The sequence below is a fragment of the Myotis brandtii genome, unplaced genomic scaffold (genome assembly GCF_000412655.1).
Source record: "Myotis brandtii unplaced genomic scaffold, ASM41265v1 scaffold550, whole genome shotgun sequence".
Classification (NCBI taxonomy): Eukaryota; Metazoa; Chordata; class Mammalia; order Chiroptera; family Vespertilionidae; genus Myotis; species Myotis brandtii.
In genome coordinates this window covers 1820002-1844455 of record NW_005370043.1, presented here as the reverse complement: position 1 = coordinate 1844455, position 24454 = coordinate 1820002, and the positions used below count along the sequence as shown (strand labels likewise).

General features: G+C 40.7%; 1 protein-coding gene across 1 annotated transcript in view; it reads left to right on the top strand.

The window, feature by feature from the left end:
• Positions 1–24454, top strand: part of CFAP58 (cilia and flagella associated protein 58) — an 85060-nt gene that overhangs the window by 56911 nt on the left and 3695 nt on the right. The window contains exons 16-17 of the mRNA XM_014549378.1: positions 20620–20739; positions 23067–23200. Of these exons, the coding sequence (XP_014404864.1) occupies positions 20620–20739; positions 23067–23200 (254 nt within the window). The remainder of the gene's footprint in view (positions 1–20619; positions 20740–23066; positions 23201–24454) is intronic.

The following is a 24454-nucleotide window of genomic DNA, read 5'->3' as shown; positions in this document are numbered from 1 at the left end:
GTTTATGTTATTCATTATATTCCACAAATGAGTGAGATCATATGATATTTATCTTTCTCTGACTGGCTTATTTCACTTAGCATAATGCTCTCCAGCTCCATCCATGCTGTTGCAAATGGTAGGAAGTCCTTCTTTTTTACCGCAGCATAGTATTCCATTGTATAGATGTACCACAGTTTTTAATCCACTCATCTGCTGATGGGCACTTAGGCTGTTTCCATATCTTAGCTATGGTAAATTGTGTTGCCATGAACATAGGGGTGTATATATCCTTTCTGAATGGTGTTTCTAGTTTCTTGGAATATTCCTAGGAGTGGGATTACTGGGTCAAATGGGAGTTCCATTTTTAGTTTTTTGAGGAAACTCCATACTCTTCTCCACAGTGGCTGCACCAGTCTGCATTCCCCCCAGCAGTGCACGAGGGTTCCTTTTTCTCTGCATCCTCTCCAGCACTTGTCATTTGTTGATTTGTTGATGATAGCCATTCTGACAGGTGTGAGATGGTACCTCATTGTCATTTTGATTTGCATCTCTCGGATGATTAGTGGCTTGGAGCATGTTTTCATATGTTTCTTAGCCTCCCTTATGTCCTCTTTTGAAAAGTATCTATTTAGGTCCGTCCATTTTTTTTTTGATTGGGTTGTTTATCTTCCTTTTGTTAAGTTGTATGAGTTCCCTGTAAATGTTGGAGATCAAACCCTTATCGGAGATTACTTTGGCAAATATGTTCTCCCATGCAGTGGGCTTTCTTGTTGTTTTGTTGATGGTCTTTTGCTGTGCAGAAGCTTTTTATTTTGATGTAGTCCCATTTGTTTATTTTCTCTTTAGTTTCCATTGCCATGGAGCTGTATCAGCGAAGACATTGCTTCGGCATATGACTGAGATTTTGCTGCCTGTGGATTCCTCTAATATTTTTATGGTTTCCTGTCTTATGTTTAAGTCCTTTATCCATTTTTATTTTACTTATATTTTTGGTATTTATATATTTAAATGCCATTTAACAAAGAAAAATCAACCAAAAAAATGAGTTCGCGTGTCACCTCTGACACACGTGTCATAGGTTCGCCATCACTGCCCTAGGAGATGTAACAGTGAAGATATTGCTTTGGCATATTAAGTTGATAATTTTATTTGGCCCATGGATGATGTTAAAAATTTCCAAATGGCCCTTGGCAGAAATAAGGTTCCCCACCCCTGATCTAGAGCTTTGCTACTCAAAGTGTGGTCCTAGGACCAGTGGCGTTGGCATCACCTGAGAGCTTTGTAGAAATGCAGAACCTCAGGACTCTCCCAGGCCTAATAACTCTGAACCTGCATTTTAACAAGATCCTCAGGGGTTCAGATACGGATTCAGTCACAGAAGCATGGGGGCCCTAAAAGATGGTCATCCCTTTCTTTGCTGCAAAGCAAGAGCTGTGGTTCAGGAAGGAACCCCATGATTTCTGGTTACCTGGCATGTGGGCTTGCCTCGTTACCCAACCCTCCTACAGTTTAGTTTTCTTTTCTGAAACCTGGAGCTCATCATCTCATCAGCACGTTCAGTTGTTGTGAAGATGAAGAGAAAGAACTGCAGAGGATACTTAGCAGGATGCCAGTGGTCATGAGGATTGGCCGGGGCTCAAAAATATAATTATTTCTGAAAAAAAATCATTATTTCTGGTTTGGAGCATGATAACCTCACATTCTGGTCCCCAACTCTTGAACTGCAGTGACTGAGATCCAGGAGGAAACTGGCAAATGAGAGCATCCAGGGTTGAGGTGTGTTTTAGGGCCCCATAAACTCTCTGAGGGTTCTGATGTTAGTATGAAATGTCTAGAATGGCTTTGTTAATAGAGACATGAAAATCCTTGATCCTGTTTGACAATAGCCTGGACGGGTTTGGCAGAAGCTGCTGAGTGTTTTGATGAGAGAAGGTAATGCAGTTCACATTTATTTATGCTGAGTATATGCAGCCGCCCTGTGCTAAAATATTTTGCTTTTACTGTCTCCCCCAGGAAACCCAGATGAGGTTGATGCTATTATTGTGTCCATTTTACAGACAAGGGAACGGAGGCTTCAAAACAAGGCTTGCCCCAGAGTTTACAGCTAAGAAATGCCAGAGCTCTAGATATAAACCAGGGTTTAGCCCACTCTGGCCCACTGTTTGTATTTGGCCCACACCAAGGATGGTATTGATACATATAAATGGTTAGAAAAAAGTCAAAAGAGGAACACTATCTCGTGACATGTAAAAATGACATGAAATTCAAATGTCAGTGTCCACAAATCAAGATTTATTGGCACACAGCCACACTCATTCATTCATGTAGTGCCTATGGCTCCTTTCATGCTATAACAGCAGAGTTGAGTAGTTGTGACAGCAACTATATGGCCCCAAAAATCCATAGTAGTTACTCTCTGGTCCATTACAGAACGGATTTACTGGGCTGTCTTATAAACCTTAGTCATTGGAATCTGGCACGGAGCCACTCACCTCTATTCTATGGTGCCTCCCAATAAAGCCACTAAACATTCCACTTCCTCGACTACCCCTCTCCCCAAATTCCAAAGGAATTGTTCAATTACTAAAAAGCTGCTTTAAGATATGGAAGGCAGAATTCTAATATCATGTCTGAGCTGCTGGTGGGGTAGCCTACACTAAACGTAATTCTTGCCCACTCTATTAGCGGGTAACTAAGTGTCACCCTCCTTATAGCTGAGCTGAAATTGTTGAAGATGCTCCGTCAATAGGGAGCCCGATGGACTGAAAGGCACAGCCTATCCTGAAGCTGTTGACTAGAAGCCCATCCACAGGTTTATGTTCTGTTCTAAAATCAAGGGGAAGAAGAATGAGAGGAGGAAATACTTTCTGCAGAGTCTTGCTCTTGTCACCAAAGAATATTGAAAGTGTGGGGAATGGTGGAGGAGGCTCCTTCCCCAGCATGCTGCTCCTTGCAGCCTGCTCCTCTGTTCTTCACATGTCAGGGAGGATGGAAGGAGCAATTGGAGATGGGTTGTTCAGAAAACAGAAAGCGGATGCTGACCATCAGCCAAGATGTGCAGACATCCATGTGGCTGGCCCATGGGGGACAATATCCCTCTATCCACTTGGTCTGGCTAACACAGCCTTAGTGAGCCCTCCAAGAGGGTGGGCTGTGGGGCACCTTGCTCGTCATCTTTTAGCTCCATACCAACCATTAATGTCTGATGGGCTTTCCATACATTGTATCTCAGTGGTTCCCAAAGGCTGATCCGGGGACTGGGAGAATCTGTATGTTCCCAGACATAAATATTCATTGGTCTGTAGTAAAATGAACACAATGACTAAGTAGCATAAAACCAATCTTTACTTTTCAGTTTTGGGGACTACTATTTTTTCTGTCCCTTCTTTCTTTTGGAGATGTAAAATATTTTTGGAAATGGCATTCTCTTATTTTAGTGTGTGCATTCCTTTTCTTTATGAAACAATTAGGAAGAGCTCCAGACAATCTCCTATTTGTTGAGAGCATGGATCCTGGAGCTAGATTACTGGAGCTTGAATCTTGGCTCTGCCATGCTGAGCAGGTTTCTTAACCAGTTAATGGTAAGTCAGTTTCCTCATTTGTTAAATGGGAGTAACCATCCTATCTCAAAAATTGTTGGGGAGATTCTGTTAATATTTGGAAAACATTTAGAATAATCCCTGTCACAGAACACTACATTACATACATTAATATCTACTAGAGGCCCGGTGCATGAAATCCATGCATGGGTAGGGTCCCTGGGCCTGGCCAATGATCAGGGCTGATCGGGGCCTCCCTTCCCTGGCTGCCGTCTGCTGGCTGGGGCCTTCCTTTGTTCCACGCCATCCCCTTGTAGTCAGCACACGTCATAGCGAGCAATCGAACTCTCAGTCTCCCGGTCGAACTCCCGAGGGGACAATTTGCATATTAGGCTTTTATCCTATATAATAAAAGGGTAATATGCAAATCGACCAATGGCGGAACAACCGGTTGCTATGATACGCACTGACCACTGGGGGCAGATGCTCAACACAGAAGCTTCCCCCTGGTGGTCAGTGCACTCCCACAGGGGAAGCACTGCTCAGCCAGAAGCCGGGCTCATGGCTGGTGAACGCAGTGGGAAATGGGCCTAAGCCATCAGTTGGGCATCCCCCTAGGGCTCCCAGACTGCGAGAGGGTGCATGCTGGGCTGAGGGACCCCTCCTCCCCGAGTGCATGAATTTCGTGCACCAGGCTTCTAGTATATATAGAAGATTGGTCTTTTTCTTTTCATGTTAAAAATTTAGCAAAAGAAGAAATTAGCAAGACTATGCTGGTGCCTCCAAGATTTTTGGGGAGAATTATTCAGGTCCAAGAAATATAAAATCCAGGAACTATTACTCTATCTCTTAATCTTTGCAACATTCCCAATGAACAGATCAGGAAAGGAAAGGAAAGGTTGGAGAGATTTATGGGCCCCCAGGAAATGCCTCTGTCATTGCTGGCAGCCCTAAGAAAAAGGGCGATTGTGCAGGGCTGTCTAGGACCTGCTAGTCTCTTTTACGGGAGCAGGCTTTTAATATGCAGATGTTTGGGGCTTAAAATCATGTTCAGCTTCATTTAAGGCAAATAAGTTTCCCAACCCGTGTCTCTTCACACTTGCCTAGGTATACTTAATGTGTTCAATTATCTCATGCCTTCTCATATTCCCTCTCACCAGTTCTCTATAAATGTGCCAGGAATAACTTCCCATAGTGTTAGAGTCCTACAAGCATTAAGAATTTGTTAAAAACAGATTGGCTTTGGTAGGCTCGATTAGGCAGATAGAGGTTAAAAACCAGTTTATACCTTCAACCATACCCTAAACACTTGAATTTCAGCCAACACAAGGAGCTACACAGCTAACTGGTGGGTTCGATTTTGGGTTTGATTAGGAAGGGTTTTGTTCCTGTTATGTATCTTGAATCAAGTAGTTTTTAAAAGGGGCTGTCTTGACTGACTTCCTTCTCCTCACCCTTGTTTTCATCTCAATATTAAGAGTTAGGGTTGAGGCATTTTAAACTGTCAGAAATCCAGGAAATAACAGGTCCAATTCCAATGGGTTCATTAACAAGGAACGAGAGATAATAAGTATGTAGTAGATATGGAACCTCTTCCCTTTCCTCATGGAAACACCTTCCACACCTAGAAGAAGAAAGGAACCTCTGCCCAACTTTCCACCTATTTTTTCAGCCCCCTCCAAGATTCCTTTTTCCTTTCCACTCCCTTTCCCCAAGACTGAAAGGAAGGCATTGCTAATCTGATTAGCACACAATCACAAGAGACTTCAAATGCACCTTGCTGGTAGCACAGGCCATTATGTATTAAATAGCTCCTGCCTATGACGCTCACTTGCTCTGGATCAGGTCAGCAGGCACTAAGTCCACTGTTGCCTCTGTACTTTAACTAGGTGGGTAAGCACCATTGGGTCTGCTCTGCCTGGCCATCTGAGATTCAAGAAGAGAGAGTAGATCTCTTGGTCCAGACTTCCCCAGCCCAACGGACTAGAGAAGCCTTTCATGGGGGGAGGTAGGTATCACGTAGAAAAAAAAACATAGTGATTAAGAACGCTGACTCTTGACCACACTCCCCTGTGAAAGGGTCGTTCGACCGCCAAAGGGGTCGCGGCCCACAGGTTGAGAACCGCTGCTCTATGGTGACTGGTCCATTAATTGGTGTTCTCATGAAATAGGTTCTGTGATGACCTCAGTACCAGTTAGCTTTTGCTGTATAACAAACCAGTCCAAAACTTGGTGTCTTAAATCTATAATCATTTATTAGATCATGGTTCTATTAGTTGGCAATTTAGGCAGGTTTCAGCCATCCAGTTCTTCTGTTGCGTTTGCCTGGACTCATGTTTCTGCAGGCAGCTGGCAGGTTGCTAGGAGCTGGTTTTTCTAGGGGGCGTCTTTCACATGTTCAGTGGCTGGTGCTGGCAATGGGCTGGGGCGAGGGGAGTGACTGAACTACATGTCTCCACTAAGCTAGCCCAGGTTTGTTCTTACGACAGTCTTAGGATTTCCCAGGAAGAAAGGATAAGCCCCAATGTGCAAACAGTTTTTGAGCCTCCGTTTGTGTCATGCTTGCTAACATCCATTGGCCAAAACAGGTCATGTAGCCAAGCCTGGAGTAAATGTGGAAGAGGATTGTCCAAGATCATGGATACATGTGGCATTATTGCAACAATCTCCTTTCTTTGGTGAGTTTGGGTAGAAATACTTTTGCATTTAAGGATTCAAGTGGTATAAGATTTCCTTTTTTAATCCTTTGTCGGATATGGTATTTTAATATGCCTGGCATCTGGTCCCTATCCTTGGATTTTATTGCTGACATGTTTTTCTTTTCTTTAATCTTTTATTCCCTTTATTTGGGAAATTATAGTTTGCTGCAGGACATAGTTCTTTTTATAAGAGAAACAGCTGTGATGTCATAATTGAGCACATTTCCTTAGGGATATGCATTTATCCCCATGCATTTGGAGACATGATCCACAACTCATTTGTTCATTTCTATTTTGGTCTCTGACTTCATATTGAATCAGAGCAAATAAGTGAACCAAAAATGTATTAGTTGATAACTTAATCTTTAAAAATGTTATTTACTATTTTCTTTCGATTTCTTTTGAGCTCTAATAGGTGAGGGAATGTTAAAAAAGAATTAATTTTGTTTCTTTTATAAGGGTGAGTTTGAATTGCTTCACAAAACCAAGTGAGAAGAATACTATGAATTTCCAATATCACAAACTATTCCATTTTTTAAAAAATAAAAGCAGTGTTTAAGCACATTTTTTAAAGTAAAAACAAATTGAATTATATGACTAGTAACTGAGGATGGAAATAAATAGATTACTTAGAGTCCGAACAAAACATTTTCAATAAAGAATTTCTCAGTGGAACATTTAGGTTCTTATTGAATCTGTACACAATTACATGTTACTCCCCAAACAAAACAGATTTTCAGTGATAAATGTTTTTGGACAGCAGCAGGATTCAATTCAGTTCATTTCAAGATGCAGATTTATTTGTGAAATTAGAAGAAAATAGTTGCCAACAAGAACCTGAGGGAGTCCTATCTATCTTTAGCTGCTCTGTTGGTGTTGCACCCAGAAATATCTCAGAGATGGAGGTGTTTCTTACAAGGATGAGAAAAATTGCAGCTGGAACAGAAATTAATTTGTATTTATAGCCCAAACACCTACATGAATCCTTAATCTGCTTTTTTATGATTTTAGGGGAATTTATAGAATCGTTTAGATTGGAGGAAATCTCCAGTGGGTCATCTAGTTCCCTCTCCTTATAATGGCAGAGCTGATTTTATTACCCTTAAAGCAGTGCTGATAGATGGGCGTCAAGTCTGGCTCATGTTCCATGCATTTAAAAATGTATATTCCCTACTCCGAGTGTATTTAATGTGTGGAGACAGACTGAAAGCTGCCTATATGCCCGGGAGACCTTTTCTGAGTTTCTGACATGCAGTCTCCTCTGGAACAGATGCCAAATATGCAGCATATTAAGCATTATATTGATGCCATCAAATCCAGTTTGCTTTTGGCTTTTGACAATTGGAAACATCCTTCCCAATGTGTATAAGGGACCTAGTGTGCTCTCTGTTCTGAAAGAATAGAAGATCATTCCCATTTATATCCTTTTGTCCTGCATATCTCTGGGGACACACTATCCCCCCAGTTAAGAAAGCCTGCTTGGAAGGCCAATTATGAATTAAAAGGTATTTTGGGGTATCTCTAATGTCTGCAGAAGTTTGTGAGACACAATTGAATCAACGATGTGGTCCTTACCAGCAAGAGATTTATATTCTATTTGAGAAGATTCCTGCTGTGTATCTGGGAAGAAATGAGACTGGTCTCTATGAGCAGTGTATGAAAATCCAGATCATTACTTTATGGTTCCACTTACTGAACAATACTCAATTATGCATAATCACATTATATTGCATGCAGACAATAGTGAGTGCCCAATTATGCAGCAGAGATACTGTCTAGGACATATATAATATGCTATTTGTTTAAAACAGCTGGAAGAGCCAAAGGGGTAAGAGCAGGGGAGATGAATGAGAACTGGCTTCTCGAGGACAAAGAAGACGTGATTGGGCTGGACTTAGACATGTTAAAATGACTCATCCAGCCATCGCCTAAAAATATGTGTTGAAGGATGGGATAGCAGTAGAGAGTTCAGACCTAGTTTTGAGTCCTTGGGCAACTTTGTGACCTTTGGCAAGTAACTCACCCTCTCAGAGCCCCAATGACTTCAGTTGAAAGTGGCAGCAAGAGTAGAAGTACCTGGTTCATAGGGTTCTTGTGGATCAAGTGAGATAACTCATGTAAACTGTTTAGGACAGACAGAGCTAGGCAGGCAGGGTTGTCAGAGCTAACTGCATATGAAGGTGGTGGTATTGGTATAGGAAAGGCACCGTGGAGGCACACGGGTGAAGAATGGAAAGTTTTCTTGAAGAAGGTACATTTGGAAACAAGTGAAAAGGGTATTTGAAGCTGAGGGAAGATGAGTCAAAGTTCTGAGTTGGGGTGCGTGCATTCGGGATGTGGAGATGAAGTTGAGTGGCTATTTTATATTGAGGAGTACTTTTGGATATGTCAGGTGGGGACCAATTATATAGTCTTAGAGACCAAGCAAAGGCATCAAACTTGCTCCATTAGACAACTATCTCTAATTATGATAAAGACCACACTCCCATGGCAGCAGTCAGGGTCTTTGAATACCTATTGTATTATTATGTGTCTAATCCTGTGTTGGGTCCTTTATTTTATGTGTTATTTTTAGTCCTCACAATAATTTTAATTATGTATTAAGCCAATTTTACAAATGAAGACACTGAGGCTCAGAGTAGTTAAGTAATATGGTCAAGTTCACAGAGCTAACTAGTGGCAGATTTGGGGCTTAAACCCATGCATTCTGTGGTAAGAGGTGACTCCCATATTCTAGCCCAGGTTGGTTGACCTTTCAGGCCTACATCCTGCAGAATATTAACTAGTCAGGAATGTGACACAGTAAAATTGCCGAGGAGGGAAGACTGAAAGGGACACAGGGGTGGGGTCACAGTCTTGGGATGAAGAAACAGCTAAGAGACAGCTATAATTTGGGCCCAAGTTACCGAGGATATTGGTAAGGGACAGGTACTGGGGATGAGGAGAAAGGAGTAAATATATGAGAGCTTTAAAAAAACCGACTTGTAGGACTTGGCAATTGAATATATGAAGGTCAAGGGAGAAAAGTCAAAGGGGGCTTTCAGTTTTTCATCCAGGTCAGTGATAACTCCTAGGTTGATGCCGCTGATCCATTGCCTCCAGGCCCACTGACCACATCACAGCCCTCCTCCCATTCCTCCTCACCCGATATCTCACCACCTGCTCCCTCTTCCCCACAACTGTCCAGGCTGAGATTTGGACCATGAGACCCTTTAAACCTTGAACAGAAGGCAAAAAGAAAACAAAACAGGAAAGAAAACCCATGGCACATAAAGGCTGTTACTATCACAGAGAAGTGAGAGATTCTAGTAATCTTTCTGTTACACACTCTCTCTTGTGCCTCTGCTGGGGATTGGCAGTTAGGGTCAAAGACAATTTCCCCCCATTATGTGTTCCAGTTGGTTACTGCTGGCATATTGGAAAGCTGTTAATTCTTACATGCTTATTTGTGCCCAGCCCATCATGACTTCTCAGTTGATTTTCTGGGGTTTCTAAGTATACAATCACATCTTCTCAAAGAAGTGGTTTCCTTCTTCCTTTCCAATAATTATTCCATTTATTTTTATTTCCTGACTCATCACTTTGTTTATAAAATCAGTTATTTTAAAAAATTAGTTGGAATCATGAAAGTGATGTTGGGTTTCTTTTTTCAGCACCTGGAGGAAGGATGGATGGGAATTCAGAGAGGCTAAAGATAGAGTGAATGTCCAGGGAGCTGCTGCAGTAGAAGCATGATGTTATGACGCTGAGGGAAATTGAAATAGTCACAAAAGAAAATGGACTGGCCTAGTTATTGTGGGACTGGCACACAAGATGACTTTCAGGCCTTAAATCCAAAGTCCAATAGTCTAGTTGATAGTTACCAGGAGCTTGACTCTATTGTTAATAGATTTTGAAGTTTATTGCAATCAGTTCACCTGAAAAGAGGTCAGAAAAAAGATTAATTAGAATTCTCTGTCTATAAACAGTCCCAGGAATGTGGATTTAAAAGAATTTAGCAGGTATCTTAATTTTCTTCATTATTGCCATGGTCTGACTCTTAATCTAGATAGAAGCAAAATATCACATGATAATTACAATTTATAAATACTCTATCCGGTTGACAAAGCAATTTTACATATATTATCTGATTTCGTCTTCAACAGCTCTGTGAGATAGATGATGATGGAAGTATCTAACATTTGTCTAGCAAGTTACATTTTGTAAAACATTCCCACCTACACTACCTCATTGAATGCTCTCACTCATTGATTTTAACATACACTCAAAAGGTTTATCTAAATGTGGTTCTCTGAACAGATTTTCTTTTCTAGTTTTTAAAATGAAATTCTCCACATAAAATGTTCATCCTTTCCTTGTCCAGACACTGAATCTCTCTTCATTTTTCAAAATCCTGTATATTTAGGACATTATTGTTGCCCCTTTCTCACAAGAGAGAGGTAATGACAGAGGTAGAGTGGCGAGAAGCTGAGCAAGCTAGCTGAAGAAGAGAGGACCAGTCTTATGGCCTCTGGGGACGTGCATGTGGAGGATGGTTGACCAGAAGTCCCCTCAGCAACACTGAGGGTTACAGAAATTTTAGTGTGGTTTTATCTCTTTGTTTTTTTTCCCAAAGAGGAGACAGGAGAGAAGGTGGTTGTGCAAGGATATGTGGAAGATGACATTTTGTGTGCAAGCACATGCTCTGCATTCTGCAACTCCTCTCACTTCCTTTGATTTTGGGAGAAGAAAAAGGAAAGCTCATTTGTCTGTTTTCAGGGTCCTTCAGTAAAAGGTATTCAGTTTTACAGTGAAACTCAGAGGGAAGTCTCACAGGGGCCAAGGGAGGGGAGACTTTCAGGAGGGAAGTAGGTCATCACTGTTGGCATCTACCAACAGAAGTAGAATTGAGGGAAGGATATGGCCACAAGGAAGTTGCCCACTGTTGCATAAAAAAAGCTTAATAACCTTAATATATAAAGAGCTTTTTCAAATCAATTGAAAAAGATGATTACCTCAGTGATTAAATTGGTAGAGATATAAGCAAACAATTCACAAAGGAATAAATATGTATGGCTAATACACATAAAATATGATTAACATTATTGGGAATCAAAGGAATGAAAATTAAAAGAATATTCTTTTCTGCCTATCAGATTGTCAAAGATGAAAAAGAGAATGATACCTAGTGTTAGTGGGGGTAATAGGCACTTTTATATATAGTGGTAAACTTTCTAAAAGAGAGTTTGGTAGAGGTCAAACTCAATCAAGTATATATTCCTTGGTCCTAAAAGGGACCCTTTCCTCAGGGTCTGTCTAATTTGTGTAACTTAGACCTCAAGGCCTTTTATACTTGTCTCTTTAAAGTTTAGGAGTGGGGGACCTTTTTTCTGCCAATGGCCATTTGGATATTTATAACATTATTCGGGGCCATTACAAAATTATCAGCTCAAAAATTAGCCCGCTATACTTGGTCAAACATTTAATTAACTGACCCCTAATGCCTTGGCAGGGCCAGACCAAATGATTTTGTGGGCCTTATATGGCCCGAGGGCTGGATGTTCCCCACCCTTGCCTTAAACCCTGGGGTCAAGAGTTGTGCCAAACAGTGAAATCCCAGCTTCTTCTCATCCAGGGGCCACTGAGGCAGGAAACATAAGGGAAATTCTAGAGCCATAAATAATTAATTGGGCCCATAATGTGAATGATCCCTGGGGGACTAGTAAGAAAAGATAAAAAAATTATTCCAATTATTTATAAAATAATAATTATAATAATAGCTAACATTTATTGAGCACATACCACAAGCCTTATAATGAACAAACCTGACTCAGAAATTCCACATTAGGAATTAATCCAGAGAAAATAAATCACTTGTGTAAAATATGTCATACTGAAGATGCCTATTGTAGTGTTATTTATGCTTTATATAAAATTAAAGATGGATCAATGATGCTTATGTATTGTGAACTAAAGAATATGACTAAACCAACCCAAGGTTAAAATACCCAACAATACTCTGATAACACTAAGGATGTAGTTAAATTGAAATTGGAAAGGTCTCCCAATGGAAGTGACTTTGAGTAAGGTCTTGATGGATGAAAAGGTTTGACAAGGGATGGGTGTGGTAGTGGGAGAAGGGCGTTGCGGAGAAATAAGTGGCCAGGGAGTGACAGTGACTTATTGTGATGGGCAAATAGGGACTGTGACAGGGAGCAGAGAGAGGATGAAGCTCTGCTTTGAGCCCATCCTGTGATGTCATGGTCCTTTTATTGCTTGGAAGCTTCTTAGGATTTAATCACAATTTCTACATCACTTGGAGTTATTTCAACTTGAGTATGTAATTCCATCAGAGTATTACTTGTTTTAAAATTTAATTTGGCTTACTCAGAACTATGCTCTATTCCAAAAAATTTTCCAAGTTAGTGAGATTTCCCTTGGGCTGCCTTTCATTGGCCCCATTGCATGTTTTCATAACTTGGTTGTGTAAGGTCCTTTCTTTATGCAGCTATCATTGTCAATATATAGTTACAGAGCTGCTCTGTCCTCTCCTTACCCCTCACTCCCTCTGGTTTGGCTGGTGGAGTGGTAGAGGGAAGTTGTTGGGCAATGGACTGAAAGGAGCCAAGGGTGTGCTGGTCCTGGCTTGGAGTTACACTGACCTGGGTTAGAAGTCTGAGTGTAATTTATAGGTGTATGATCTTGGGCAAATTACTTAGCCTTGCTGAGCCTCAGTTTCCTCATCTGTGAAATGGAGCTGATGTATGAGGGTTACATGGATAATGTCTAAAAGTGGTGTTCAGAGCTTGTGGTATGTGCTCAATAAATGTTAGCTATTATTATTATTTTATGAATAATTGGAATCATTATGCCTTTTCCTCTTAGCCCCCAAGAGATCATTCATATTATAGGCCCAATTAATTATTTATGGTTCTAGAATTTCCCTTATGTTTTCTGCCTCAGTGGCCCTTTGGTGAGAGGAAGCTGGGAGTTCACTGTCTGGCTTGACCCTAGCCTTTAAGGAGAAAAGTATAGGAGGCCTAAGTTCGATAAATTAGACAGGGCCTGAGGAAGGAGCCCCCTTTAGGACCAAGGAATATGTAATGTACTTGATTGAAGCATGTCCTTAGGCTATCTCTCTCTCTCGAATTCCAACATTCATGCGGTCTAGTTCACCCACACCTGAAAAAAAATCACCAAAAAAAGCAAGTGTTAATGCCTTGGCAGGTGTGTGTGTGTGAGAGAGAGAGACAGAGAGAGAGAGAGAGAGAGAGAGAGAGAGAGAAACAAGTCAAAGAAAACTAGGTACATTTGGATACATTTTGTAAAGCTCAAAGTAAAGCAAAGTTAAATAATAGATATATGCTAAAACTATACGAAAAAATCTGGACAATGATAATGGGATTCAGAATGGCGCTGACCTTGGCTGATGTGTATGTACAGGGATGGGATGGAGAAGGAAGTACAAAGATTCCAGGTATCTAATAATGTCCTATTTCATTTTATTATTATGCTTTATTGTTATATAAGCTATATATTCTTTTGTGTGGTTTTTGCATAATAAAAAAGTTGTATTATAGAAGTCAGATATGTGAAAGAAGTCAAATTGTACTATATAATGCTGTTATGTCAAAAACCCCAATCATTTTACTAATTAGTTTTTTCCACTAAGTAGTACATTATTAAAGTTAAAATGTAAAATTTTAAATTACAAGATAAATAAACTTCTTTTTATAAGTATTAGATCAGTTTTCCAAGGAAAAAAAATCTTACTCAAACTTTTTCTTTATCACGTCTTATGGAAATTGGTCACATGTTAAGTGTATTGACTTTAACTATTAAATTTGCCTTTTGACCGTGAGGTTCTTCTCTAATTTATTAATACAAATGTTATTGTTTCTATTATTCTCACCAAAATCCATCTAAACTATTTCCCTTCCTATGGTCCACCAAATGGATATCATCTCTACCTTTGAATCTACCCATACACCACACACTATTTCTGGCACCTCTTTGGGGGCCTGCCATTACTCTTATCTTCTTTTATGACTTAGTTATTTATTTTTCCTCAAGTGAATAGTAAGCTCCTTGAACTCTTAGGCCTTACTTATTTTTCTGTGAAATAGCACCATAATATGCATAGTACTGGTACTAAATAGAAACTTAGTTGACTTGAATTTTCTAGACCTGTTTTATTACAGGCTTTAAAAGAATCTACACTATCACTATTTAATATGTGTAAATTCTTCACATATTAAATTGTCAGGTAAGATGCAAAGATGAAATAAGTCAACTATTTTGGTAATGAAGTTCTGGCTAATCTAGATGATTAGATACTTTCTATAGGACTTTACAAACATACATTTGCATTTGAAAAGAAAATCCCTTGAAAAATGATCTCTCAGGAAAGTTGTGCTGCTTCTATCAGAATGTACCAGAAGCATTTTTCCTATTGTTGCAAAAATGGTGAAGGTTAGTGCATGCAAATTTCTCATATGCCTCATAAAATACTTAATCATCTACATCCGAAGCCAAGAACCGCTGTGTAACCAAGTAGTTCCCTGCTCATAAGGATCTCAGCTGTGTAATTCTGTTTCATCCCCAAATTCAGCATCTCTTCTCCTCTCCAGGGGGCTCTACCACTTCATGACACCATAAACAAAATAGGTCCAGAGTTCAGTTTAGCTGACATTTTTGTTATAAAGCTAATAAACAATGAAGTCCCAAAGTATCAGCCATTATTTTTTCCTTTTCTTAAGTTAGATAGACATGTAATATGTTTACAGAGTTTCTAATTTATTTCCATACTAATGAAAACAGGCATTTCTAGATAAATTAGGCAGTGTCCTGGAGTTGCCTTTATATAGAGAGGAAAGCAATTTTGCTTAAGATTTGAAATCTGGCTTTAGTCTTTTGCAAAGAATTATGGATAGGAATGGGGCAATGAAAAAAGGACTAAAAGCAAGCAAAGAAGCAAAAATGTTTTGTATTTTTTTAGGTGTGGCAAAGAATTATGTGTGCAGTTATTTTTCAACATAAATATATCTTACCCCTGTTGATGTGTACTACTGAAATACAATGAATGGGCATAGTTTGCTGACAATATAATTGCAAGCAACAGAATAACCGAGCTCCTAGAATGAGCAGAACATAATAGTAGGTACGAGAGGTATATAGAAAGATCCACTGTGGTTCTGAACTTAAAGGCTCATAATGCAATTGGAGAGAAGGAGTGGATTCATCAAGATCATAAATGGCATCTGTTGACATTCTGGAAAAGAGATTTTTCTGTGCATTCTGTGAAGTAGCCTTTTTTCAGAAGCATCGGTCCTGGGATTTAAAAAAATAGTAACTTCATCTTGAACCCCTTGGGTGAGCTAGAGTGAAGACAAGACAGAGTCCCTTTCCTTGGAGTACATGGTATCCAAGCATGTGAGTGGGTGGCATCCACCCTGGTGGGTGTAGATAAGCTCTTGTCGGACTCCGGAGGAAAGCTGCCTGTTTCACATGGGTTAGCTAGGGCACGGTGATTATTCCCAGAACTCACCCAAGCAAATGGATGAGTCCAAGGTGAGCAGAACCAATGCACTGGCATTTGCCAAACACAGATTCAGATTAAAGCAGGATTAATTAGTTCCTCTTAGTCAGTTAGTGCCTCGAGTAGGCGAGCTGAGGAAGAAGTGTTAGGTGCACACTGAATGCGAACTACCTTCTGTTTTCAGCTGAAGGTGCAAAGCAAAGAGCAGGGAATATAAACAGACAGTGAATATAAAATTGTAGTTCGGTGGGGAAAGGAGTTCTGTGAACAATTCAGTTTCTTCCTCTGAATCGTACCCAGAATAACACCGACTCTTATTTGTGTAGACTGTTCAGAATGTAGAATTTTATTGTCAGATAAAATACAAATACGTGCAGTCTGAGGCATTCTGTGAGTTTCCAGGATGGGGTTTGAGACTATCACCATAGTTTCGAAGCTGATACTATAATTACTTTCTTACCACTGTACTAGCTAATATTGACAATGAACCATACTGTTATCCAGTATAACTTGGTCGAGACCCTTGTAACAAAAGAATCCATAACCATGTGTGGCATTCTGTCCAAATGAGAGGCTGGGACACCTAGGAAGAGAACATCATTTTAAGGACGGACATGGTACAGTTAATGTGCGCAAGGCATACCCAGCCAAAGAGAAAGCCAGTCTCTTGGTGTTAATAGTCTAGCTTTTTTTTTTCTAGTATAGCTGTTCACAAAGTAATTTAAAGATGAGGCATGCCACAAAATAATATTGATGTGTGTTAGGAATAAACTCTGAATAAATAAATGCCGACCTGGAGCTACAATCTTTTGTTGGTGGGGAAATAATAAACTATTTATGATTTTCTTATGATGCTTCATTGACATATGGTGCTTCTAAACCAGTGACAAATTAATTGACTTGGTTTAAAAAGAAACGGAGGTGGCTTAATGAAGAAGGACAGGGTATGTATTAGGAGGCAGCTGGTTCTGCCACTGCCGGCTTATGGAGACAATATACATCGGACAGCAAATGAGTCTCTGTTGCATAAGATAAATTCTCCTTATAATAGAATTGCATGCTTTGTCTCTAAATGGGGTTATTATACACACCATTGCACAATGTTTGAAGAGCTTCGTTGGCCCTTATAGAGGGTTAGGAGAGAAATAAATTGGAAAACAATCGTACTTAAGACCTTCAATCCATCAAACACTCCGCATTTATCTAAATTACTAGCACATTCTTCCAAAATACAAATCTGGATGATACACACAGCTAGAATGTTAATGCTGACCAGCCTCCACGTCTGTTTTATCAGGTTTTCCATCCTAAGCACAGACTAAAACAATGCACGTTGGAGCCTGGCAGTGTATCTCAACCACTACCCTCCCCTTCCCTTTCCCTCCGCTCTTCATACATCCACTGTCTTAGTCCCTGAAGTTTCACTTGGTATTCTTTCCACCCACCGTGAACACACAGGCATCACTTGTCCTGGGTTATTTAACTCTCAGAACTTTTTTGACTTGAACACTCAGGCAGGCTTAATGCTAATTTACTCGGCCTCTTCGCTTTTCTCCACACTTGTGGGTCCTTACTGTTCAGTCTCTTAATTATCCTTTAGAATAAAACCATTTCAATTCCCTTATAGCCTCTAAAAAAACCCAGGAAGTAATAGAAGACGACAGGATAAGGGGCACCATTGTTCACTCCGTCTATGAAGATTGCACGTCCTAGGAGAGGACACGGGCAAGACTCATTCGGATGGTGTAGGTCAGGGGAGGTGGGAGCTGAGTCATGCTCTTCCTGCTAAAGCCCTCTGACCTGGCTTTGAACCTGGCTCTCTCCTTCTAGGATATTATCATGTAGCATTTAGGAATTTTGTAGCTCATAATAATGATGTAGATTGCTTTAGGATTATAACATGTTTTCAAGCCCCAGAGGTGGTGTTACTTGGGAAAAGGGACCCTCGAGTATCTCATGATGAGGTTTTGACTTGTCAAGGGACTTTGAACACACCATTCATTCCTGTTAAGCTTGGGATTCTCACCTGTGAGGTGAGGTAACAGTATTTGTTTCTTCCAGCTTTTCTTCTGTATTTCTTTCCTCCCTCCCTCTCTCCCAGAACAATAGAAAAGAATTGCTCTTGTGAAACATTTGAAGGTTCTTGAGTAAGAGGGTCTTTTTACAATATTATTCTATCCCAAACCAGATTGCTTCCTCCTCCTTCTCATTGTGGGGTTCTTTACTTTTCAAATCCACCTGTATTTTGGTCTAGAGAAAGGTGAGCTGAAAGAAATGGACAAAACAGTCTCATGGGCTTCTCCACATATCTATTACCCTTTCCAGATGGAATCTTGAAGCTGTGGCAAAAGTGTTATTTTCCCGACAGAGCAGGCATGAAGTGGCTAAGATTATATTGAAAGGTGTGACGGGGTGCTATACAGCAAAGGGAAGTCACCACTTTGTAATTCAATCTGTTGATGTTTTCTTCTTCTGTGTGGGCTTTTGGATTTCCTTGTCATTTCTGGAATTCTTTCCTTCTTTTTAAAATCCTCACCCGACGATATGCTTCTCATTGATTCGAGAGAGTGAGGGAGAGGGCGGTAGAGAAACATCGATCTGTTGCCTCCCATACACATCCCTTCTAGGGATCGAACCCACAACCTGGGTATGTGCCCTGACTGGGAATCAGTGCACAGAATGACATTCTAACCAACTGAGTCACACTGGCCAGGGCTGGAATTATTTCTTAAATGGTGGGTATTGTGTTGCTAAGTGTGTTTCTCCAGAAACTTATTCCATCCAGCTAATTTTTAGGTTGCATACATTCTTTTGAAAATAGAACCACATTATTTATAATAAAGTTTCTGTAATTTAGTCAGGGAAAAGAAAAAAAATGAAGACAAATGGTTACTGTGACTAGTTAATGAATTTTCTTTTGCCTGTTTTTTAAAAAGACTTTTATGTTCTTCGGCAAAAACAGATTATTTGATGACAATGCTAAGAATACTCAACTCTAGGTAAAAAATCGTTTCCATTTGACTGCATATTTCATTTAATGAGAGGGCTTTTATTTATATTTTGTTCTTTTAACATAATTATCTTAAGAAAATAATATGTACAGAGACAAATGAGTAGAGATTAGACACTAGTCTTTATAAATGTTTGTTCAAGTTAGTGCAATGTAGAGAAAGGAAATCAAGAATTAAAATGCCTTAGAATTAAATCTTTGCTTGTATGTAATATCTTTAGTTCAAGGATTTGAAAACACATTATAAGCAATTAAACTTTAGGATACAAATGGGATTTCTATATTGTTTATTGCTTAAATTAAGATACCAAATTGGGATTTGTGTTGGGTTCCTAGGAAGTCCTTTCTTTTAAGTCTACAAATTTGCATATCCCAGTTTTCCCGGAATTTTTTAAAAATCTTATTTCCTCAAACCATTTCCAGATCTTTTTCTACCCATGTCATATTTCTTAAAAGACTCATTTTCTTTACTTTCTATTTTTGATTTGTTCTTCAACCTCTGTGACTTTTGCTCCAAAAATGCTGAGTAATGTCAGTGGTGCTGTCCTAATAGCCCACCCATACACATGGGTGTACTTCCTAAAACCCCAAGGCCATTTCAGTCCCTCTCCTGTTTCTTCTCTTTACCCCATTTGATGTCACTGACCACTCATCATGCCTCCCTTTTTAAACATCTGGTGACAGTCAATTACTCTCCTTTATTTTCTTTCTCTGTATCTGTCTTACTTTCCTACTACATATATGCTGGCTCTCCCCCAAATCTGGGTGTCCTGGCTCATCCTGTGAGCCATCCTGGCTGAGGAATCCACTCTCGTGGCTCTGGCCTGGACCCACCTCTAGCTCCAGCTTGCTCCTCAGTTCTCAACTCTGGAACCACATTTTCAACTCCTCTTCTAAATATCTTACAGAGCCCCAAGCTCAACATATCTCAAACCCCACTGATTATCAGGAGAGAATAGAGTACAGTTCCCTTGTCCTTCCCCCAATACTGTCTCCTCTCTAGCCTCTCTGTCTCCAGTACCATCACCCTCCAGCCCCCACATGTCCCTGTTAGAGACTTTGATGCCATCTTGGCTCTTTCCTTCCTCACTTGTCTGTAACAAACCCCACTGATTCTACCTCAGAAATGTCGTCACATCTACCTACCTTCCATCCTCACTGGTTGCCTTGGGTCCAGCTTTTCTTTATCCAGCTTGTACTGGTGCCCTGAGCAGTCTCCTCATTTTGTTCTCTGCTTTGCTGCTGGAGTTATTCCCATGAAGACAAACCCAGGCATGGCTCATCCTTGGCTTCCACTTGTGTAAAGGATGTGGTCCCACACACAGTCAAGTCCCAGCCAGTGAGCCCAGCCTGTTCTCTCTGCTTCTCCCTCCTCCTGCCCTGTGCACCTGCTCATCTGGATTTACCACTCCTCTGTCCTCTTATTAAACCTTGGCCTTCAGAGCTCTCCTTTTCTCTCTCTCTGGTTGGGGGACACTCCTACTCATTCTTCAAGGGACAACTTAAGTGCCATTTATGTGAAATCTCCCCCAGCTCCTGCAACCGGAAGTAGCCACTCCTGGCCTTTACATAACACTTTGTCCAGCTCTTCCATCACTGCCCTTGTCTCAGTCCTGTGATCATAAGTTTAGGTAGAAAGGGACTCTCTTTTCCTTAGCTGCCGTATTATTTGTAGCCAAATGCTGGGCACATCCTAGCCCTTTGATCAGGGTTGGCTCAGTGCATGATTGAATGAATCTATGGGTGCATGTAATCAGCATGGAGCTGTGACGTAGCTTAGGATGGTCCCGAACCATCCTGACCGTGCTGCAAAGGCACTTTCCTTGTCTTGCTGGGGCTGTTAATCTCCACTGTGGTTATGCTTTCCATCAGGAAAAGGAGAAACTGTATGTGGAACTAAAGCACATCCTGGCCCGGCAGCCCGGGCCCGAGGCTGCAGAGCAGCTGCAGATCTACCGCCAGACGCTGCAACAGAAGACCAAGCAGCTTAAAGTGAGTAGCCTCTGCTCTTTCCTGGCCAAACTCTGGGGAACACACCTGAGCAAGTCTGCTGCCTCAGCTCCAGGAGCTGGTTTCCCAAATGCCCTACTCCACCGAGGTCAGCCCTTTTAGCACCTTACTCCCAGGAGGAGCAGGGCAAGCCTTAGAGCTACCCTTCTTCTCCTAGACTGATAGACCCCACAATTCTCCATCTCCCAAAAGAGGGGAGTGAGCAAGTGGGGAGAGAGTCAGGGAGAAGATGATGGCAATGGGATGGAAATTGGGGATTAGGGTTTGTATGGATGATCTCAAGATGGTTTAGGGGATCTGGATGGTGGGGAAGGAACAAAGGAAACGTTAACACCATTGCCCATTGAAGGACATCGCTGTGACAATGCAGATTTTTGCTCTTCCATTCCACCTGAAATAAACACACACGAAGTACCAGCTCCTCCCCAGCCCTTGGGGCCTTGCTTCATGACCTTCTATCAAACAAATTGCCATGAACGGGAAATAAAACTCTGAGGAATCCTCTTAGTATAAATTCCTTTCTAAATGACATAAGAACTCAATTGAAGAGATAATAATGTTTTACCATTACACATGCCTTTTTTAAAGTTTTCTAGAAAACGATGCTTTCCCATTATATTTTGAGCTTTTTCTTCTAAGTGAGTACTTTGATATTCTGGGCATGTCAGGGGAGTCTGATACATACACATGTACAGAGGGTAGCACACGCCAGCTGGATTCTGGCACTTACCTGGGCACTGAGGGTGATAATTATTGCCTTCCTGCCTGGGGTAAAATAGATGTCATGCTACTAATATAGTACTGATCCTTTCACAAATAGGACAAAATTGCATCCTTTTAGTTTAAAAAGGCAGATGAAACAGAAGTCTAATTAGAACATTAATTTTCAACTTATCACTCTAAGTATTCATTTCACATGATCATCCTGAGACATAATTTGAGTTTTGCATGAGGCATAATCTTTTGATTGTTGTCATCCCTTTAAATAGTTGAATATTTCAAACAAAATAGAAGCTTTTTTTCCAGGGATGAGTATAGAATAGAAAAACACATGTCTGTCTTTACACTACTGTCAGAAAGCCACACCGAGCACCGCATTGCACTTGATGGCTCATAGGAGCCTTTTGTCACTTTAACGCTTTATTTAAGAAAATCTGGTTTTTTTCCATTGAATGAAATATGACCAATGGTGGAAGCGGCTCAGAGGCAGATGCACTGAGTCTCTTGGCAAGTTTGTCCTCATGATCTTGACTCTTTTTTTTTTTTTTTTTTTAGGAAATTCCACATTCACAAGGTCTTGGTTTCTAAGACTTTAACTGTTAAGACAGGTTTCGTTCCAACATGAAAATCATATCCTTTAGCTCATGATAACAGAGTCAGAATCATTTCCCCAGCAATTAAGAAGGGAGGGTTCAGAAACAGATGCACACTCAAAAGACAAAATTTTAAAATTGAGTGAGAAGAAAAATAAATCCGAGTCGAGTGCATGTCCCTTAGAACAACAGCCTTTCTTTTCCCCCCTTGGTTTTTGCGGGGAGCACCCCTAGCTTTGGCATGCTTTCCACATGCTGTTCTGGTGAGTAAATTTCCACTCTTCTTGCCCAGCCTGACATCAGTAGCATCTATTGAACAACACAATGGGAGAGGCGGGCAATCGGACTTCCTATTACAGCCCTCACGTGCATTAGACTCCCCCATGCACATGTCATAGCTCCCTGGTTCATAGAGGAAAGCGTCCCAGTGCTAGGATAAAGCAAGAACCTGTGACTAGTCCCAAAGAATACAATAAAGAGGTGACAGGCATTTAGCAGAAAACACATAAATTGAATTCCTGCTTAGTGGGGTGGTGGCAGGGTGACTTCAGATCTTTTATTTTGTATTTTTTTACCATAATCCTCAGATGAGTCACACTCCCTAGTGATATCTTTCTTGAATGTTTTCTAAAAAAGGTTTTAAAGGCAATGTTATACTGTGTGTCTGGGAGTTTTTCTGTCTGTCCTCACAGTATTCCTCGAAACACATCACATCATTCATGCGTGAGCCTGTTGAATGTTGCCTGATAGTTCTCCTTGTTAAGCAGGCAAATGAGGTTTCATTTAGATTTGTGCCTGGATTATGAGTCGTCAGTCCTCAGCCAGATTTTTGCCCAGACACAGGCCTTGCCCTGGTAGAAGCGTGCAGGCTAACTGTTACACTGGTTTTGTACCTCTAGCCCCACTGAGGGAAATGGCAGCAGGTTAAGATTTTTCAGAAAAAGCGTATGTCTAACTGCATGTCTTCTGTTCACGCTGTTTTACTTGCCATGCTAGGTTTTGTCTTCAGAATTGAATATGTATGAATCACAGAGCGAAGAGTATAAGTATGAGCTGGGAAAGCTTAGCAATGAACTAATGAATTTAAAGAAGAAATACCTCGCTCAGAAACGTAAAGAGCACCTTCAGAAGTAAGAATCAGACCAGTGTTCTAATTTTGGTGTGCCTATTACCGGCGGATGGGGAGATATTTGGTGTACAGTCACAGAGTTGCATATTTCATTGGGGTAAACTAAGTCACAGGGTGAACAATTGACATTGTACAGGTCACTCACTGGGTATGTATCAGAGCAAGATCAGTATTTCGGCTGATACTAAGGCCTCTCCATTGGACCCTAACAGGGATCCATTAATATCTGCTCACTGGTAGATCTAATGTGGACCATGGGAAAGTGTGATTTTTCCCCCCCTTCACACTGTTTTCACAATTTGGAAATGATCATGACATAACTGCATTTGCAAATGATGTTCACAGTCAGCCTTGTACAGCTTATTCACATTGAAAACCACAGGTAATTTTGCCAGTGGGTCTGGCGTCTGGGCTTGGTAAAGCTGTTCTTTCTATAGTACAGCTGTACCACTGTACTTACGAGCAGTTTGCGAATAATTTTCACCTATGATCTAGATAAACTATCTCTGTGTCTAGCGACTGACTTCAGTATCTGCATTGGGGTATCGATGTGAGCTCTCATTCCTCTGGGAGACTAGAATGCAGGTGCCAGGTTAGCATTTTGCATTTCAGGACGCCTGCATGTCAAGGAGCAAGTCTTCTCTCCTTTGTTATCCTTATTTGCCTGGTCTGAAGGTGAGAGAGAATATGTATGAATCACAGAGCGAAGAGTATAAGTATGAGCTGGGAAAACTTAGCAATGAACTAATGAATTTAAAGAAGAAATACCTCGCTCAGAAACGTAAAGAGCACCTTCAGAAGTAAGAATCAGACCAGTGTTCTAATTTTGGTGTGCCTATTACCGGCGGATGGGGAGATATTTGGTGTACAGTCACAGAGTTGCATATTTCATTGGGGTAAACTAAGTCACAGGGTGAACAATTGACATTGTACAGGTCACTCACTGGGTATGTATCAGAGCAAGATCAGTATTTCGGCTGATACTAAGGCCTCTCCATTGGACCCTAACAGGGATCCATTAATATCTGCTCACTGGTAGATCTAATGTGGACCATGGGAAAGTGTGATTTTTCCCCCCCTTCACACTGTTTTCACAATTTGGAAATGATCATGACATAACTGCATTTGCAAATGATGTTCACAGTCAGCCTTGTACAGCTTATTCACATTGAAAACCACAGGTAATTTTGCCAGTGGGTCTGGCGTCTGGGCTTGGTAAAGCTGTTCTTTCTATAGTACAGCTGTACCACTGTAC